We start from the raw sequence: 19,284 nt of genomic DNA, 5'->3' as shown, positions 1-19,284 counted from the left end.
ATACTTCTAACGCACGCTGTGTAGCCCCGATGCACTCTATGGAGTTGTACCGCGTGATGTGTGTTTGTCCCGCGCGCTGTGGCGGTTTAGCGCACGTAAAGTTTTACACGCACTATGAGGCGCGTAATGCATTTAGCGCTGTCCCGTTAAGCATTAGCATGGTTTAGTGAAACAACCCCATGGACTCTGAATGATTAACCTTCTTGGTGGTGTAGACGAGCCTGACTTGCCCAGGGAAAAATAGCTGAAAACAGTATGGATGAGTCAGGCTCGTCCAGCAGTTCTAAGGTAGGGTTCTGTGATTTGCATTTGTTTTGTGCATTCAAATCTATGTTTTTATGCAAATTTTTGAATGCTATGGAAACCTGAATGGAAAAAATTGCACTTAAACTCAAATTTTTATGCGAAAAAAACACATACAAAAAAACCACCAAAAAACAAATGTGAGTTTTCTGTCAAAAAGCTGAAGAGTGGGGAAATTGTGACCTGGCAGAAAGGGGAATTTTTTACATCATTTTGTCTTAATCTAAAACTTATATTATACTCAAAATATATACTAGACCCTTGCTTGGCACATTTTGGTAAGTTACAGGCAAAAATGTAATGAAAATTAAATTCAACCATTTTTGCACAGAAATCCAGCAGAGATTGAACTTACCCACTACAAGACCGCGGAAGATGGATCAGGGGATACGCAGTGGCGAAATATGGGATGAATGATTGTTTCCTAATCCATGTTCTGCAATTGTGTACTGCACAAACAAACGATGGATGCAAACATTACTTGAAACTATCGCAGTCATTAGCATGGGGGTCAATGGGGATCGGAACAACCATCCACAACGGGATCAGGCATGACGGCTATTCAACAAGAACGATTATTGTGGGTAACCTGCCCTCATTGAACATCGTTTAATGAACTTCTGTTAAATTATGTTACACTGTATTGTGCTAACGTTAGTTCCTCGTTAACGATTCGATGCAAAAATCTTCTGGTGGGAATGAGCCTTTAGCTACAGATTTGTACAGCACTCAGCCATGAACTCTGCAGCTAATAAGTCCTGCAGCAAGGGCCAGGCTGGAGTTTGTTGACGGTCTCATAGCAACTGTATTCCTAACAAAGTACAGAGAGTACTGTTGCTATGATGGCGAAGAAAAGAAATCTGAGCTTTCTGTGACTTTTGGAAACTCTCAGCTAACCACAGACTCCAATGAAAACATCATTTTTAATCATATCAAATCGCAGCAGCAAGATTTTTTTCAATCCAGTCCAGGTTTGCTGAATTACTGAGACTTTCCCGGTGGAGATGCCTTAGCAAATCAGAAGATGCTTGGTAAAGCCTTAGTAAATCAGCCCCAGTATAATACAAAGAAAAAAGACAAGCAACAATGCTACACAATGGATGTGTTGGAGGTTGTTGGGTCACTCTTGTTCCTCCTTTGGCTTTGTCCCAGAAAACACAAATTTGTGCATGGCATGGATGTATTCTGACCCGCTGGCACATGAGAGCTTCAGCTTTGTAAGCGGCATAAAAAACTGGGTGGTGAAATATCGCAGTGATGGCACTTGAGCCTGAATGGCTTCCAGGAATACCTATAATAAGGCAATAGGACAACTGTTACTAGTCATCTAGATCAGCATTAGTGATGAGCACAAATTTAGCATAATTGTCATTTTGCATCATAACTCGCAATTATGATGAAAAATCATAGTGCAAAATTTTGGGAAAAATCGTAATTAATTTCACATGTAAACATAATCAGGAATCATTATTTTGCAATATTTGCGTAATGTTGTGCTGACTTTAACGGTTAATAGCAAAGCCTCCACACACGCTATTGTCACCAAAATTGCTACGTATGTTAACTACCTCAAGACCGTGTCACTCCAATGGACTGCCTAACGCCAATTGGCGTCAAGTCCTGGGGCCGGCTACTGCAGGAGATCTCCTGCTTGGAAGGCTGAGGTTTGCTCCGCCTTCAGTCTGAGCTCCGCCTTCAGTCTCCCAGCGGCGATCACCACTTGGAGACTGTTAGACGGCGAAACCGCCATCTAATTAGAGTGTACACAGCTGTCCCCCTGGGGCTCTAGAGAGGGATCGGCTCTCATAGGCAGAAGCCTATGACAGCTGATCACCAGGATTGGCCGGCTGGGGAGAGGGAGGGGCTTGAAAAAAAATAGATAAATAAACAGTAAAAAATAATGACACAAATATTTAAAAAATAAATAAATAAACGCTAGGGGGGCGATCAGACCCCACCAACAGAGAGCTCTGTTGGTGGGGAGAAAAGTGTGTGGGGGGGGGATCACTAGTGTGTTGTGTTGTGCGGCCCTGCAGCTTGGCCTTAAAGCTGCAGTGGCCTATTTTGAAAAAAATAGCCTGGTCTTTAGTGGGGTTTAGCACTGTGGTCCTGAAGTTGTTAGGGGGAATATTAGGAACAAGTCAAAATAATTTTTCAAAAAGACCTTGTAGTTTTGGAGAAACTCGATTTTAAATATACAAAGGAAAAATGGGTTTTAAACTGTCATTTTTCTGAATTAAAAAAAAAATTCCTTTGCATTTTCAAAAAATCTATTTTCTCAAAAATTACAAGGTCTTTTTGTAAAATTATTTTTTTGACTCACTATTCCCCTTAACCACTTAAGGACTGCAGTCATAAAACCCCTTAAGGACCAGAGCCTTTTTTTCCATTCGGACCACTGCAGCTTTCACGGTTTATTGCTCAGTCATACAACCTACCACCTAAATGAATTTTACCTCCTTTTCTTGTCACTAATACAGCTTTCTTTCGGTGCTATTTGATTGCTGCTGCGAGTTTTACTTTTTATTATATTCATCAAAAAAGACATGAATTTTGTCAAAAAAATTACTTTTTTAACTTTCTGTGCTGACATTTTTCAAATAAAGTAAAATTTCCTATACATTTGAGCGCGAAAGTTATTCTGCTACATGTCTTTGATAAAAAAAAAAACATTCAGTGTATATTTATTGGTTTGGGTAAAAGTTATAGCGTTTACAAACTATGGTGCCAAAAGTGAATTTTCCCATTTTGAAGCATCTATGACTTTTCTGACCCCCTGTCAGGTTTCATGAGGGGCTAAAATTCCAGGATAGTACAAATACCCCCCAAATGACCCCATTTTGGAAAGAAGACATCCCAAAGTATTCAGTGAGAGGCATGGTGAGCTCATAGAAGATTTTATTTTTTGTCACAAGTTAGCGGAAAATGACACTTTGTAACAAAAAAAAAAAAAAGTTTCCATTTCTTCTAACTTGCGACAAAAAAAAATTAAATCTGCCACGGACTCACTATGCTACTCTCTGAATACCTTGAAGTGTCTACTTTCCAAAATGGGGTCATTTGTGGGGTGTGTTCACTGTCCTGGCATTTTGGGGGGTGCCTAATTGTAAGCACCCCTGTAAAGCCTAAAGATGCTCATTGGACTTTGGGCCCCTTAGCGCAGTTAGGCTGCAAAAAAGTGCCACACATGTGGTATTGCCGTACTCAGGAGAAGTAGTATAATGTGTTTTGGGGTGTATTTTTACACATACCCATGCTGGGTGGGAGAAATATCTCCGTAAATGACAATTGTTTTATTTTTTTTACACACAATTGTCAATTTATAGAGATATTTCTCCCACTCAGCATGGGTATGTGGAAAAATACACCCCAAAACACATTATACTACTTCTCCTGAGTACGGCGATACCACATGTGTGGCACTTTTTTGCACCCTAAGTGCGCTAAGGGGCCCAAAGTCCAATGAGTACCTTTAGGATTTCACAGGTCATTTTGAGAAATTTCGTTTCAAGACTGCTCCTCACGGTTTAGAGCCCCTAAAATGCCAGGACAGTATAGGAATCTCACAAATTACCCCATTTTAGAAAGAAGACACCCCAAGGTATTCCATTAGGAGGATGGTGAGTTCATAGAAGATTTTTTTTTTTTTTGACACAAGTTAGCGGAAATTGATTTTAATTGTTTTTTTTCACAAAGTGTCATTTTCTGCTAACTTGTGACAAAAATAAAATCTTCTATGAACTCACCATACTCCTAACGGAATACCTTGGGGTGTCTTCTTTCTAAAATGGGGTCATTTGTGGGGTTCCTATACTGCCCTGGCATTTTAGGGGCCCTAAACCGTGAGGAGTAGTCTTGAAACCAAATGTCGCAAAATGACCTGTGAAATCCTAAAGGTACTCATTGGACTTTGGGCCCCTTAGCGCACTTAGGGTGCAAAAAAGTGCCACACATGTGGTACCGCCGTACTCAGGAGAAGTAGTATAATGTGTTTTGGGGTGTATTTTTACACATACAGATGCTAGGTGGGAGGAATATCTCTGTAAATGACAATTATTTGATTTTTTTTACACACAATTGTCCATTTACAGAGAGATTTCTCCCACCCAGCATGGGTATGTATAAAAATACACCTCAAAACACATTATACTACTTCTTCTGAGTACGGCGATACTACATGTGTGACACTTTTTTGCAACCTAGGTGCGCTAAGGGGCCTAACGTCCTATTCACAGGTCATTTTGAGGCATTTGGATTCTAGACTACTCCTCACGGTTTAGGGCCCCTAAAATGCCAGGGCAGTATAGGAACCCCACAAGTGACCCCATTTTAGAAAGAAGACACCCCAAGGTATTCCGTTAGGGGTATGGTGAGTTCATAGAAGATTTTTTTTTTGTCACAAGTTAGCGGAAAATGACACTTTGTGAAAAAAAAAAACAATACATATCAATTTCCGCTAACTTGTGACAAAAAATAAAATCTTCTATGAACTCACCATACTCCTAACGGAATACCTTGGGGTGTCTTCTTTCTAGAATGGGGTCATTTGTGGGGTTCCAATACTGCCCTGGCATTTTAGGGGCCCTAAACCGTGAGGAGTAGTCTTGAACCCAAATGTCTCAAAATGACCTGTGAAATCCTAAAGGTACTCATTGGACTTTGGGCCCCTTAGCACAGTTAGGCTGCAAAAAAGTGTCACACGTGGTATCGCCGTACTCAGAAGAAGTAGTATAATGTGTTTTGTGGTGTATTTTTACATATAACCATGCTGGGTGGGAGAAATATCTCTGTAAATGACACATTTTTGATTTTTTTTACACACAATTGTCCATTTACAGAGAGATTTCTCCCACCCAGCATGGGTATGTGTAAAAATACACCACAAAACACATTATACTACTTCTCCTGAGTATGGCGATACTACACGTGTGACACTTTTTTGCAGCCTAGGTGCGCTAAGGGGCCCAACGTCCTATTCACAGGTCATTTTGAGGCATTTGTTTTCTAGACTACTCCCCACGGTTTAGGGCCCCTAAAATGCCAGGGCAGTATAGGAACCCCACAAGTGACCCCATTTTAGAAAGACGACACCCCAAGGTATTCCGTTAGGGGTATGGTGAGTTCATAGAAGATTTTATTTTTTGTCACAAGTTAGTGAAAAATGACACTTTGTGAAAAAAACAATAAAAATCCAATTTCCGCTAACTTTTGACAAAAAATAAAATCTTCTATGAACTCATCATACACCTAACAGAATACCTTGGGTGTCTTCTTTCTAAAATGGGGTCACTTGTGGGGTTCCTATACTGCCCTGGCATTTTACGGGCCCAAAACTGTGAGTAGTCTGGAAACCAAATTTCTCAAAATGACTGTTCAGGGGTATAAGCATCTGCAAATTTTGATGACAGGTGGTCTATGAGGGGGCAAATTTTGTGGAAACGGTCATAAGCAGGGTGGCCTCTTAGATGACAGGATGTATTGGGCCTGATCTGATGGATAGGAGTGTTAGGGGGGTGACAGGAGGTGATTGATGGGTGTCTCAGGGGGCGGTTAGAGGGGAAAATAGATGCAATCAATGCACTGGGGAGGTGATCGGAAGGGGGTCTGAGGGGGATCTGAGGGTTTGGCCGAGTGATCAGGAGCCCACACGGGGCAAATTAGGGCCTGATCTGATGGGTAGGTGTGCTAGGGGGTGACAGGAGGTGATTTATGGGTGTCTCAAGGTGTGATTAGAGAGGGGAAATAGATGCAAGCAATGCACTAGCGAGGTGATCAGGGCTGGGGTCTGAGGGCGTTCTGAGTTGTGGGCGGGTGATTGGGTGCCCGCAAGGGGCAGATTAGGGTCTAATCTGATGGGTAACAGTGACAGGTGGTGATAGGGGGTGATTGATGGGTAATTAGTGGGTGTTTAGAGGAGAGAAGAGATGTAAACACTGCACTTGGGAGGTGATCTGATGTCGGATCTGCGGGCGATCTATTGGTGTGGGTGGGTGATCAGATTGCCCGCAAGGGGCAGGTTAGGGGCTGATTGATGGGTGGCAGTGACAGAGGGTGATTGATGGGTGGCAGTGACAGGGGGTGATTGATGGGTGATTGACAGGTGATCAGTGGGTTATTACAGGGAATAACAGATGTAAATATTGCACTGGCGAATTGATAAGGGGGGGGGGGGGTCTGAGGGCAATCTGAGCGTGTGGGCGGGTGATTGGGTGCCCGCAAGGGGCAGATTAGGGTCTAGTCCGATGGGTAACAGTGACAGGTGGTGATAGGGGGTGATTGATGGGTAATTAGTGGGTGTTTAGAGGAGAGAATAGATGTAAACACTGCGCTTGGGAGGTGATCTGATGTCGGATCTGCGGGCGATCTATTGGTGTGGGTGGGTGATCAGATTGCCCGCAAGGGGCAGGTTAGGGGCTGATTGATGGGTGGCAGTGACAGGGGGTGATTGATGGGTGGCAGTGACAGGGGGTGATTGACAGGTGATCAGTGGGTTATTACAGGGAAGAACGGATGTAAATAATGCACTGGCGAATCGATAAGGGGGGGTTTGAGGGCAATCTGAGCGTGTGGGCGGGCGATTGGGTGCCCGCAAGGGTCTAATCTGATGGGTAACAGTGACAGGTGGTGATAGGGGGTGATTGATGGGTGATTGATGGGTAATTAGTGGGTGTTTAGAGGAGAGAATAGATGTAAACGATGGATTTGGGAGGTGATCTGATGTCGGATCTGCGGGCGATCTATTGGTGTGGGTGGGTGATCAGATTGCCCGCAAGGGGCAGGTTAGGGGCTGATTGATAGGTGGCAGTGACAGGGGGTGATTGATGGGTGGCAGTGACAGGGGGTGATTGACAGGTGATCAGTGGGTTATTACAGGGAAGAACGGATGTAAATAATGCACTGGCGAATCGATAAGGGGGGGGGGTTGAGGGCAATCAGAGCGTGTGGGCGGGCGATTGGGTGCCCGCAAGGGTCTAATCTGATGGGTAACAGTGACAGGTGGTGATAGGGGGTGATTGATGGGTGATTGATGGGTAATTAGTGGGTGTTTAGAGGAGAGAATAGATGTAAACGATGGATTTGGGAGGTGATCTGATGTCGGATCTGCGGGCGATCTATTGGTGTGGGTGGGTGATCAGATTGCCCGCAAGGGGCAGGTTAGGGGCTGATTGATGGGTGGCAGTGACAGGGGGTGATTGACGGGTGATTGACGGGTGATTGATGGGTGATTGACGGGTGATTGACAGGTGATCAGGGGGGATAGATGCATACAGTACACAGGGGGGGGAGGGTCTGGGGGGGTCTGGGGAGAATCTGAGGGGTGGGGGGGTGATCAGGAGGGAGCAGGGGGCAGTTTAGGGACTAAAAAAAAAAATAGCGTTGACAGATAGTGACAGGGAGTGATTGATGGGTGATTAGGGGGGTGATTGTGTGCAAATGGTGGTCTGGGGGGTGGGAGGGGGGGGTCTGAGGGGTACTGTGGGCGATCAGGGGGCAGGGGGGGCAGATCAGTGTGTTTGGGTGCAGACTAGGGTGGCTGCAGCCTGCCCTGGTGGTCCCTCGGACACTGGGACCACCAGGGCAGGAGGCAGCCTGTATAATACACTTTGTAAACATTACAAAGCGTATTATACGCTTCCTATCCGGGGATCGTCGGGTTAACAACCCGCCGGCGCTTCCGATTGGCCGGCGGGTTGACGTCGCGGGTGGGCGGAGCCTATTGCCGGTGGATGCGCGCGCATCCCAGCGCGCGATCCCCGGCCAGAGAGTGCCCCAGGACCTGACGCCAATCTGCGTTACGTGGTCCTGGGGCTGCCACTTTGCCGCCGCCAATATGAAGTAGGCGGTCGGCAAGTGGTTAACATACCTAGCAATTTTGGTTAATATAGCATGTATGGGGTCTTTGCTATTAACCACTTTAGTTGACACAAATTATGCTAAAATTACACAAAATTACAAATGGATCACATGAAATCAGTTGAATGTCCAAATTGTAATTACGTATGGCCGTATTTGTGAAAATGTATGTGAAATTTTGCGTAATCATGCCGAGGCGTAGCTAGGGTTTTCAGCGCCCGGGAACAAAGACAGTTTTTGTGCCCCCTCTTGACAAAATGGGCGTGGCCACTCATCAGAATGTGGTCATGGGTGGAGTTAAACGTTATTTAGATAGCTATATGTGCCCCGTTACCCCATTCAGACAGCCAGATGTGTCCCCCTTTAAATAGCCAAATGTGTGCCCCTTTAGTTAGCCAGATGTGCCCCCTTCACCCTGTATAGATAGCCAGATGTGCCCCCTTTAGATAGCCTAATTCTGCTGCTGTTAACGCTTCTGCAGAGGGAGGGAGAGCAGCAGGGGTACTTCGGGCAGCCAGCGAGTCACCTCTCATGCATGTTGTGGTGCAATGGCCATTCTGAGCACCCTCACAGTGCTGGGCCCGGGGACACATGCCCCCATTGTCCACCCATAGCTACTCCTCTGTAATCATAATCACCACTAATCAGCATAGAGGTTACCTCTACACTTGGCTTCAGGATGATCCCTTACAGGCCTCTTCATAAAATGAATTCAGGATGCAAACTAATAACAATACTAGATGTGATATTTAGTGAGATGCAATGAGCACAATACTAGTTTCATTGCTTCTTTACTACAAATGTCAAATAACTAGGGCTCACATAACTAAGCACTAGCTCTATCCACTAATGGTGTTACCAACTTTCAACCTCTGTCCGGATGTCAGTCACATTCGTTTCACTGAGAGAGAAGGAAATATCCCCCACTGTTTTATTATCAATTTTACCTACCAAGAAATACGTGAGCCTGACTAAGGTAGTACTATAATTTGGATGGTTGTAGAATTGGTGCAACGGCACCACAACCTCAGATCAACATAATAACGTGACCACCCCTAGAGTCCAACTCAAAACCTTCGGAGACAGAGCCTTCTGTCATGCTGCACCCACCCTTTAGAATGCCTTACCACACCGAATCAAGACAGCTTCAACCCTGGAGGTGTTCAAATCAAAACTGAAAAGTCACCTGTTAAGTCTGACATTTATGATCACAAATCTTTTTCAACTGTAACACATCACAAACTACATATTGATCTGAGACAAGCTTATGGGCTTTGGGTCCTACAGGAGTAAAGAGCTTTACAAATGTTTTGTTGTTGTTATTGTAGACATTCTAAACAGAATGATGCCAGACCTTATTTCATTCCACTACATCCTAAGGAAATGCAGTAAGGTCAGAAAATACCGATTGGACAGTGAAAAGCAGCAACACACTAATGAGTCATCGCTGAGCGCTCTCTTCCAGCAAGGAAACTCACAATAATACCCAGGTAAGCAATTTATATAATTCAGATATTGATTGGTATTGAAATACCTGATCTAAAGCCCATCTGAGAGTTTATGGTAGGCTTGACTGTACAGTTTCTTCCTCTACCACTGTGACTGCAGCTGTTCACAGGGTTACGGGACATTGAATAAAGTCCTTACAGTAGCTGTAAATAAAAAGGAACCATAAAGTTCACTAATTCCTATAATTCAATCGGATTTCTTCAAAGATCTGTGGGACTGATGTATCAAGACAAATGCAAGAACTAAAGAAGCAATTGTGGAGCAAGTGCCCACAGTAAGGTTCAAAGTTTCACGATTTGTGGAGGCTGCACCACACTTCCTGTAACTACAGATCAGCAGGATCTTATAATCTATTAGCTCCAGAGGCCACCTGTAAACCTTGGAACCAGAGTCTTCTGTCATGCTTCTTCTACCCTTTGGAACTCCCTTGTATAGTCAATCAGGACAGCTCCATCCCTGAAGGTGTCTACATCTAGACTAAAAACCCATCTGTTCAGACTGACATTGAAGGAAACCTGACGTCGTAATTAAAAAAAAGAAAAGAAAAACTTACCGCTGTAGAGGGAAGCCTTTGGAGCAGCAGGAGGCTTCCCTCCAAAGTGGTAAGTATATACCTTTTTTATTTTGGAGGGTCTTCCCCTATCCACCACTGCCCACTGGGACCCTCTTCCTGTTCACTTTCATGCTCCCATCTGTTTATGAGCATGGCCACGCTGCACAGGTGCCAGTAGTTTATGTACCTGTGCAGTAGCAAAGCTATGCCCGTGCTTGGAGGTAAAAAAACGGTGCACTAGTGGCTCCATGCTACTGTGTAGATGCGAGCCCTACTTTGCAACTGCGCAGTGTGGCTGCACTCGTACAAATAGGGGAGTTAGGTCACAAGCACAATACTCAACATTAATGTTGAATATTTTCAGAGTCGCAGCATAGCTGGAGTGGTGTAGAAAGATTGGGGTAGTCAGAGGCTTCCCTCTACTGAGGTAAGTAACTTTTTTTTTGGAATGGCTTCAGGTACCCAGAGCTGGGACAAGGTCCTCCAGCACCCAAGGCTGAGAAACCAAAGTGCGCCCCTCCATCCCTCCCGCCCCAGCCGTCACACACTGATTGCTATTTTACTAAGAGGCGCCCAGGGCACCCAACACCCCCACCACCTTAATCTCTAGTTATCTGGCTTGCAGTCACTGCCATGTATCCCCTTTTCTTATTTCTCTCTGCTTCAAACACAACAGGGAAATGATAGCTGAGTGAGTTGTGCGCCCTCTCCTACACTTCGCCCTGAGGCTGGAGCCTCTTTTGCCTCTGCCTCGGCCCTGCAGGTGCCCCTTTAACATATATGTACATTTTTCCAACCTAATTACTGAACTGAAATGTGCTGTGTACGGTGAGTCCTGTGGGGAAAAAGTGCTTGGAAGAAGTTGTAGTTGCTATGTAGGGCAGCACAGTGGTGTAGGGGGTAGCGTTCTCGCCTTGCAGTGTTGGGTCCCCAGTTTGAATCCCAGCCAGGTCAACATCTGCAAGGAGTTTGTATGCTCTCCCCGTGTCTGCGTGGGTTTCCTCCAGGCACATTACAAAAACATACAGATAAGTTAATTGGCTTCCCTCTAAATTGGCCCTAGACTATGCTACATACACTACACGATACATACATAGATATATGCCTATGGTAGGGATTAGATTGTGCACCCCTCTGAGGGACAGTCAAGAGACAAGACAATATTATGTCAGCGCTGCGTAAGATGTCAGCGCTATATAAATAATAATAGAAATACCTTACTCTGGGCAACTGCTCTATTTTTACTCCATTTTTGTTTGCACCTTGTCTTGGTAAATATGAATGCCTCCCCCTTGCCCATCACTAGCATACTTTATTATAGTAGCAGTAGAGTAGCACCGAGAGGTACAGACTAACCAGCAAGCTCATGGTGAACCAGAACTCATTGGAGTGTGTGAGGGGCTACAATGGTCCTAAAAGCCCCCTTACTAAAATACTAAGGATATCAAAAGTTTGCTTTCTTAAAACAGAAAGAATTTGCGATAATTCAGGTTGGAGTGAGCTTGAGATGTCTCCCAGTGCATCACTGCTGAATATATGCAAATTAACCATTGTTGTCCTTAGAAGCAAATTCTTTCTGTTTTGAGAAAGCAAACTTTTGTTATCTTTAGTATTTTAGTAAGGGGGCTTTTAGGACCATTGTAGCCCCTCACACACTCCAATGAGTTCTGGGTCACCATGAGCTTGCTGGTTAGTCTGTACCTCTCGGTGTTACAAGCCCTACTCCATAGAGCCAAATTAATCCATGCCATGCACTGATGAAGATCAAACAATCCGAAACAGTCTGTATGCATGTTGGATTATTTTGGCTCTGTACAAATCAACAAGCTGACACATCATTGCATTCCAGTGGTTCTGGAGGTGTGTTTAGCTTCTAAGGGTACAATGGTTAATTTGCATATATTCAGCAGTGTTGCTCTGGGAGACATCAAGCTCACTCCAACCTGAATTATCACAAATTCTTTCTGTTTTAATAAAGCAAACTTGTTTTCCTTGGCATTTTAGTAAGGGGGCTTTTAGGACCATTGTAGCCCCTCACACACTCCAATGAGTTCTGGTTCACCATGAGCTTGCTGGTTAGTCTGTACACTCACTAATGGTTCTTGCATTTCATGTGTCGGAGATAATGGTTGTTGCATTTTAAGTGTTGGAGGTAATGGGTCTTGCATTTCATTAGTGGGAAGTAATGGTTTTTCCATTGCAACCTCACTGGTACGCATTACAGTAGTTAGCCCCGTCCACATGGACATCGCCGCACTACCGTTACTGAAGAAAGATGTGCTTGAATACTACGCCCCCTTCACATTTCTGATTGACCCTCATATGTGCCTTTCTAGAACCGGCTCTGGCCTACAGGCGCCTGGTGATAGAAAAGCGTCTCACTCCCCCCCCCCCCCCCCCCCCAAGTGCCTCCCTCCTTCCCTATGCAGAGTCCAGAGCGGAGTGTAAATGAGAGGTTACTCACCTGTGTCTCTTAGAAGTAAGTAGGAGGCGCCCGTAAGGAATGTGCATATGTAATTTATAGCTCTATAAGGTAGTATCCAACAATAATAAAAATATTATATTTTGTTGTCTAACTTGTAGGTGTCCCATTAGGGATAAAAGCAAATGGAAGCTCAAGTTTAAAAAGTCCATTTTAATCGGTTGACTTTTTTAACTTGAGCTTCCATTTGCTTTTATCCCTAATGGGACACCTACAAGGTAGGACAACCTAATATTTGTCATATTGTTGGATACTACCTTATAGAGCTATAAATTATATATGCGCATTCCTTACCGGGCGCCTCCTACTTACTTCTAAGTTTAGCAGATACCCCTTTGTATTAGGGGAGATTTGGTATAGTTCTTTTGACTCACCAATCGCCTTTTTTGGAGCAGCGACCTTCTAGGAACCAGAGGCCGAGTGGGGACGCTCTATTCCCCACCTGCGGATACGAGTGGTTTCATCCCTTTGCAACCCAATATTGCACCAGATTGGGCTCCCGGATCTCTCTATGTTTTTTCCTCTACCACTACACAGCTCACCTGTGTCTCAGCATTCCAGTGACCAGATCTCCCTTCACCTCTAGCTACCTAAAGCTTGGGGGCATCACTAGCTACTTAATACTGGGGATAGCACTGGCTACCTAATAATATAAGGCACTTGTAGCTACCTAAGAGAACAAAGAGAGAAGGTACGAAGGTACAGCTGTGCCAGTCAGCACTGCAGTTCAGTGGAGGTTTGTAGGTTCATGTAGGGCAAAGTCTAGGGTGGCACAGCATCTATGGCTCTAGGCTCCTGTGATGTAAATCCAGGCCTGGTCAGCATACAGGACTCGAGTCTGAGGAAGGCTAAGTAGCTGAAAGCTTACTCTTCCCCTGGGAAGACACGATGCAATTTCCCATCTGATCGACGGGTAATCTGACAGGAAGTTGTATCATGTGTACATGTCCAAACTGTTCCCGATCAATAAAGGGATTTTCTGATGATAAATCCCTGTATGGATCAGAGACAGATCGGACAGGTCGGAAATTGCATTGTATATTCCCAGCATTATTGTTTTTAAGTTAGCCAATAAATGGTATCATCCTGATTCAGTACTTCAGTATCAGAGTCTTTCAGATGACCTGATAGGAATTCATATCTTTCCTTATTTAGCAAAGCATTCTTCCCCATGGCAGTCAATCAGAATCTTGGTTTTATTCTTGGAGGCTACGCTGTGAGAGTGAAACAGAGAATATACATTGACTTGGGAGATGAGAACAGTTCAGTTGGACCCTCTATGAATTTGAGAGTAAGGGCCTGTACACACTGCTGCGCTTGCGCTGCGTTTTTAAAATCGCAAAGCCTTCATGAAAATAGAAAAATTGCATCGCACCAGTGTGTACAGGTCTTCGTGATTTTCATGATTTTAAAAGCGCAGCAGTGTGTACAGGCCCTAAGGCTCGGTTCACATTAGCATTTGCCAACGGAACCGGCTGTATGGTTCTGTGGTCTGTTCTGCTGAACGGAAAAAAAATTTCCAGACCGTTTCGATCAGAGGAGAGGAAACGCAAGGTTTTGCAGCACATTAGGATCCTATGGAAAACGGACCGTTTTCCAGGATCCAGATGGCCGGATCCGTACGGCCGGCTCCGCAAAAAAACGCAGATGTGAATTGGGCTAGAAATCGAGAGATAGGAAGTAACACCTTGAAGCTAGGTTCACAGTGGTCAGTTGCATAACGCACACATTATAATGCGTAATAATGTGTGTGAACTGCAATAGAGACTGGACATAGACTTTAATACAAAGCCTGCATGCAGCGAGATAGAATAACGGCATCCGTTACAAGGCAGTATTGTGAACAGGCCCATAGAATTGTATGGGCAGTGAGTTGTTGTCATACAGAATTATTCTGCAACGCAACTGACCACTGTGAACATGGCATGAAAGTCAAACACCAGATTGTGTAGGATTTTCCTGTTAGATGGAGATAGAATAGAAGTAGTAAAGGGGGCGTACTCACAAAACATGGTTGCTATAAAGGGCAAGCAACCAATATAGACTTTAGGAGAATAACCTCTTGCAATTGCTTTTCAAGGATTGTAATGTACTGTGTCCTTTCTGAGTGACTCCCCTCCCATTCAGAGTAAGGGCTCTAACCCACTAGCAGCCTTATTTTAAGCACTTGTGATTTGAAAAGCTCTTGCTTGCGCAATGCTGTGGAAGATTTTTATAAAAAATCCCATCCTTTTAGTGGGATCACACTCATAGCATTGCATTAGCAAGAGCTTTTCAAACCACAAGTGCTTATAAATGGCTTTAGTAACATACTGCTAGTGGGTTTCAGGCCTAAGTGTTCTTCTTGAGTCTGATTATCAAACAACAAACGTGCCAAGAGAAATAGACCATAAGTGAAACAAACTGGTTTTCCTGGACAAATGCGCCATTTCTCAGTTTATATCTCAGGTGTTTTGGCTCCTTCCCTACTACTGATAGATATTGGCAGCAACAAAGCCTTAAACAAGCGAACCTGCAGGATTTCATCTGTGTCCTGTGCCACGTCTTGAAAGATGGTCTGGCAGTGCTGCAGGTACTGGGCATACAGGGTGCGGGTATCCTCATCCACATTCTGAAGCTGGCCGTCACCAGGTTCCCCATTCTGTAGTTTGTGCATGAAATTGGTGTTCACTGGGCCACACTCAATGAGACTCACACTTGAAAAAATAGAAAAAACGACAAGAAGAGTTCAACACATACAGTATATGCCATTTTGGTATATTCTGCAATAGAGTAAAATCTGCATGGAAGATAACTGCACTGGGCCAAGATCTAGGCTGAAGAACATTGTTACGTAGGGTGTGTACAAGGTATCTTCCCTTGACCTCAAAATCCTTCTTCTACTCACACAATCCCCCCTAAGTTCAATCAGGCCCCTTTTACAGTTACCTTGCAAACCTACGTTGCATTAACTTTTTTTACTGCAGGGTAATGCAACGGCAATGCAAGCCAATGGGCCTAGTGCACTTGGTTGCGCCGAAAGTGCCAGATCCACTGCAAAGTCAACAGTGCGTTAGGGCCCATTTACACTTAATCGTTAGTACGTGTTGGTACGTGTTTTTCCATAGCAGTGAAAAGATTTCAGTTAAAACGCGTTAAAGAGAAACTCCGACCAAGAATTGAACTTTATCCCAATCAGTAGCTGATACTCCCTTTTACATGAGAAGTCTATTCCTTTTCACAAACAGACCATCAGGCGCTGTATGGCTGATATTGTGGTGAAACCCCTCCCACAAAGAAATTCTGAGTACGTACTCCTGGCAGTTTCCGGTCTGTGAACCTTGCTGCATTGTGGGAAATAGCTGTTTACAGCTGTTTCCAACTGCCAAAACAGCAAGCAGCAGCTACATCACTTGCCAGCAGTAAAAATGTCACCATGTAATAAATGTCAGAATATAAATCAGGGATTTAAAATATTTTACAATGGGAAAACACTGACTAAATCATTTATACATAATTATTGTAAAAATGAAGCACTTTTTTTATTACATTATTTTCACTGGAGTTCTTCTTTAACTACTTTGGCCTCCTGGAACGTAGTAGCTACGCCCAGGAAACCATGTGCGCTCCTGCGGCCGATCGCGCGCCTGCCCGCGCGATCCCGGCCGCGGATCGTTAGCCCACGAATCAGTGAATCGGGCTATGGTGCCCGATCACTGATTCCTTTCCCCCGCAGAAAAAGCGACAGCTTCTCTCAGAAGCTCCGCTTTTTCTGGCTGTTGCGTCCCCCATACGTCCCTCTAAGCGTATGTTACGCTTAGCGTGATGTCATGTAAACAAACTCATGGCTGCCATCTTGTGGCCAAAAATTAAAACAACTAAAAGTAAAGAAAAAAAATCTTAACACACATTTACATTAAAATAGTTCAGTTTACCTCCCACCCTCCCAAAAAATACCCAAATAAAATGTTTAATATAAAAAAAAAACATTACAATAATAAAAAAAACATGTAAATATTTACCTAAGGGTCTAAACTTTTTAAATATTAATGTAAAGATGAAATATTTCTATACTTTTTTTATTTTAAACTTGTAAATAGTGATCGAAGCAAAACGGAAAAAATGCACCTTTATTTCCAAATAAAATATTGTCGCCATACATGGTTATAGGGACATAATTTTAACGGTGTAATAACCGGGACATATGGGCAAATACAATACGTGAGTTTTAATTATGGAGGCATGTATTATTTTAAAACTATAATGGCTGAAAACTGAGAAATAATGAATTTTTTTCCGTTTTTCTCTTATTCTTCCTGTTAAAATGCATTTACAGTAAAGTGGCTCTTAGCAAAATGTACCACCCAAAGAAAGCCTAATTGGTGGCGGAAAAAACAAGATATAGATCAGTTCATTCTGATAAGTAGTGATAAAGTTATAGGCTAATGAATGGGAGGTGAACATTGCTCGGATGCATAAAGTGAAAACGACTGAAGGCTAAAGTGGTTAAGTGTGAAAGGTGCCATAGGAAAACATGGGCATTAGTTTGAAAATGAGTATTCTTTCCGTTTTAACTGAGAGCAACTGATTAAGTGTAAAAGGGCCCTTAACTGTCGGACTTCCGTTGCTGTTAAATCTTATCCTTCAACTTCAGTCTGCAGCTGCTGTAACCTTTTTTTTTAGGAAGCTGGAAATTATGACCACAGCATATGGTACATCCATACAGCTTGGTTAAAGGATATCTGTACTTGCATACATAATTACAGTTCTCCTGTTGCTCCTCAACGTTCTATGTAAAGACTAAGTTAAATTCCACTATTTTATTCCTGTTATATATGACAGCATAATCACTGAAGCTTTAGGCCCCGTTCACACTTGTGCCCTTTCCGGTGGCATTTTTACGCTTTGCTGATTGCCAGCAATCAGCAAAGCCCTGTAACACATGTAATCCTATGGGATTACTCATATGCAACATTGTTCAGGTGATTGCAATGCGTTTCTCAATCACTGAATTGTGGATTGAAAAATGAAATGAAATTGCAGCAACATCGCAATTGTGACTGCTAGGCAATTGCAAACGCGTTTTGCGATTCCCAATGTGAACAGGGCTTAGCCCTAGCTTATCCTCCTCCTACTTCCATAGGTGAGAGGCAACATCAGTGATTGTGCTGATAGTCTGGCTCTGCCATGTCACAATAAGCCTCACTGAGAGCCTTGTTCTGCTTATAACTGGGAAAGGGTGAATAACGGCATTTAGTATTATGGACAACTCTGGGAAGCATCAAGATTATTGTCCTTACCACAGAGCAATCTCCACAAGCAAGGAGAGTGTGGAAGGCAAGCAATTTGTAGACAGTAAAGCCTGAGGTGACAGTTCAGGGCCGAGTTCTATACAGACACGTTGCTAGTCTGCAGGCTAGCGAGGCATTCTGTTGCTTTTGAACGTGTGCATACAAGACTTTAGGCTGCTTGACTGCAGTTTTTAGGGTAGGTAGGCTGGGTCCACTTTCAGGTCATATTTTGCTGAATTTTTTTGTACACAGTGTACTGCTGTGAGGGGTTAGCCCACCCTTTCTCAACTCTTTTACACTGGAGGAACCCTGCAAATAACTTTTGGATCTCATGGAACCCCTGCAAACAATTTTCTGATCTCCAGGAACTCCTGCATTTATTTTGCAGGTGGCATGGTCTTTAAAAGTAGGTGTGGCTGTTTATTTCACGATTCCCTATTACATTGCCACTCATTATACTGTCTCTTTATCCTAGTGCTTTTTATTAATGTGTTCATTATTATTCTGACTCCTAATTTAGTGCTTCTTTTTCCAGTACCCCCTAATATAATGTGCTCTGTCATACTTCCTCCGCGATGGCGATGGGAGAAAATGCCAAAGAACCCCTGCAAAGTACTCAAGAAATCCTGGGGTTCCAGGGAACCCTGGTTGAGAAAGCCTGGGTTAGCCAGTTTCTCCTTATGGTATTTTTAGACTCTTGACTAATTTGTTTTTCTACAGCTTCATTTCAAAATAAATGAAATTGTTGTACAACAACAATACTGTACTTACTGTACATTAAAAGTCTGTAGCACAATGGCCAGGCTTTCACAGAATCCCTCCACGGCAAACTTGCTGGCGCAGTAAACATCATTAAATGGGATACCTGAAAGAAAGCAAAATGCGAGGCTATACCTGTGGGAAGTAATGAGCCAACATTTCACCACAGGTAAAACTGGCACATGACTGAACTTGTGGGAGTTGCTTGATCTGAGAGTGCCGATTTCAGGTTTCAACAACTGATAAATCAACATAAGCAGGAGCGCACCGCCCATGACGCCAGGTGACGCCGCTACCTCAGGTGGCCTCATGCGTCAGGGCGGCATCCTGTTTGCCCCATGCCCGATTTGCCCAGACCGGGGCCCTGCCGTAAACAGGAAGCGATAGTAGCGCAGGAAGGAGGAGCAGCAGGCACAGAGGGGAGGGGGGGCCAGACACCCCCTCCCTCACCTGGGCCCCCGTTCCGCAATCCCCCTCCAGATATCAGAGCAGTGACTGCGGCAGCGGATGGGGAATGACTCACCACTTCCGCTTTCCAGACACCGGAGTGCTGC

The 19,284-nt window shown here is 44.0% G+C and overlaps 1 protein-coding gene and 1 long non-coding RNA gene across 2 annotated transcripts in view; one reads left to right on the top strand and one right to left on the bottom strand.

The window, feature by feature from the left end:
• The window catches only part of LOC137540735 (uncharacterized), a 151,382-nt gene that overhangs the window by 103,035 nt on the left and 29,063 nt on the right, over nucleotides 1–19,284 (top strand). Inside the window, exon 3 of the long non-coding RNA XR_011025043.1 lies at nucleotides 9,486–9,647. This is a non-coding gene — a long non-coding RNA (uncharacterized lncRNA). The remainder of the gene's footprint in view (nucleotides 1–9,485; nucleotides 9,648–19,284) is intronic.
• Nucleotides 1,208–19,284, bottom strand: part of HSD17B1 (hydroxysteroid 17-beta dehydrogenase 1) — a 29,118-nt gene continuing 11,041 nt past the window's right edge. The window contains exons 4-6 of the mRNA XM_068261864.1: nucleotides 18,743–18,836; nucleotides 15,214–15,397; nucleotides 1,208–1,594 (exon numbers count right to left, since the gene is read on the bottom strand). Coding sequence (XP_068117965.1) covers nucleotides 1,424–1,594; nucleotides 15,214–15,397; nucleotides 18,743–18,836 — 449 coding nt within the window. The 3' untranslated portion in view covers nucleotides 1,208–1,423. The remainder of the gene's footprint in view (nucleotides 1,595–15,213; nucleotides 15,398–18,742; nucleotides 18,837–19,284) is intronic.

This window comes from Hyperolius riggenbachi, chromosome 12, assembly GCF_040937935.1.
Source record: "Hyperolius riggenbachi isolate aHypRig1 chromosome 12, aHypRig1.pri, whole genome shotgun sequence".
Lineage (NCBI taxonomy): Eukaryota > Metazoa > Chordata > Amphibia > Anura > Hyperoliidae > Hyperolius > Hyperolius riggenbachi.
Note: the sequence above shows the minus strand (reverse complement) of the source record. Positions and strands in the feature narration are given on the sequence as shown.